At 46.3% G+C, this 958-nt stretch overlaps 1 protein-coding gene across 2 annotated transcripts; it reads right to left on the minus strand.

Moving 5' to 3' along the window:
- Positions 1-204: 204 nt before the first annotated feature.
- Positions 205-643, minus strand: LOC103659515 (NADH dehydrogenase [ubiquinone] iron-sulfur protein 6, mitochondrial-like). 2 transcript variants are annotated; one of them, XM_040637655.1, is made up of 2 exons: positions 499-643; positions 205-444 (listed from the first exon to the last, which is right to left on the minus strand). In XM_040637655.1, exons 1-2 carry the CDS (start codon positions 628-630, stop codon positions 256-258), a joined length of 321 nt encoding a protein of 106 aa, XP_040493589.1. In that variant the 5' UTR covers positions 631-643; the 3' UTR covers positions 205-255. The 2 variants fall into 2 exon arrangements, with proteins under 2 accessions (XP_040493589.1, XP_040493582.1); XM_040637648.1 differs by having other exon boundaries at positions 206-643.
- Between the last annotated feature and the right edge of the window lie 315 nt (positions 644-958).

A 958-nucleotide genomic window follows, 5' to 3' on the forward strand; every position in this document is an offset into this window, starting at 1 on the left:
CATTTGTGACTTACCAAAGTAACCAAATATATGAAGACGGAGATAATTTCAGTTCAACCAAGGAAGGAATGATAAGCCGATGTAAGAGCTTAGGTTTGAGGAGACGGTGCTAAAAGATGATGTTTTAAATCTACTTTTGATTTTTTTTTTTTCCCCTTGATCACAACACCGTTTATTCGGCACCAGCAAGAGGCTCTATTGTATACTTGCGCTGCGCTGTGCGCACGGCCCCGGGACTGTGATGCATGGCAGGCGCTAGTGATGGTGCTGTCGGAACTGCAGTCCACAGTAGCCGCATGTCCCCGTCTTTGTTTCCTTGTCCAGGTTTATGTACACTTTTGGGTGGCCAAGAGCCCCCCCGCCGCCGTCACACGCGATCACACGACTTCCAACTTCACTCACAGGCTGCTCAGCTATAAAATCAATGGCAAAGTTTTCATTCACCTCTTTCTGACGACCCACAAACCGAATTTTCCTATAGTCTTTATCATCATAAACCTGCCCAGTGTGCGTAATCTTCTCCCCGGTTGGCGACGTCCGCACCGCCAAACACCTGGCGCCCCGGGGCAGGCTCAGCGCCGCCTTGCCGCTCCGGCCCAGCAGCCGGCAGAAGGTCACCGCGGCCGCCATCTTGTGGGCTGACCTACTTTTGATATTTTAAACTCAGAATAATTAGCCATCTTTTCCTATTACAAATAATGCCACGATGATTAATCTTGTACTTCTGTAATAGTGTTCTTTTGTAGGGTATCTGTAGGATAAATTCCTGACAGCATGTATTTTTCAGTAAAAAAGGCAGGATATAAAATAACATTACGATCACAGTCTGGCAAACAAATGCACAAACAATTTGTGGCTTTGTGTACAGAAGCATACATATGCAGAAATACATGTACGTGAGGTTATCGATGGGTCAGGATTTAAAAGAAACGGGGGCTATTAGCGCCTACAGGTTTAC

The sequence above is a fragment of the Ursus maritimus genome, unplaced genomic scaffold (genome assembly GCF_017311325.1).
Source record: "Ursus maritimus isolate PB19 unplaced genomic scaffold, ASM1731132v1 scaffold_1, whole genome shotgun sequence".
Lineage (NCBI taxonomy): Eukaryota > Metazoa > Chordata > Mammalia > Carnivora > Ursidae > Ursus > Ursus maritimus.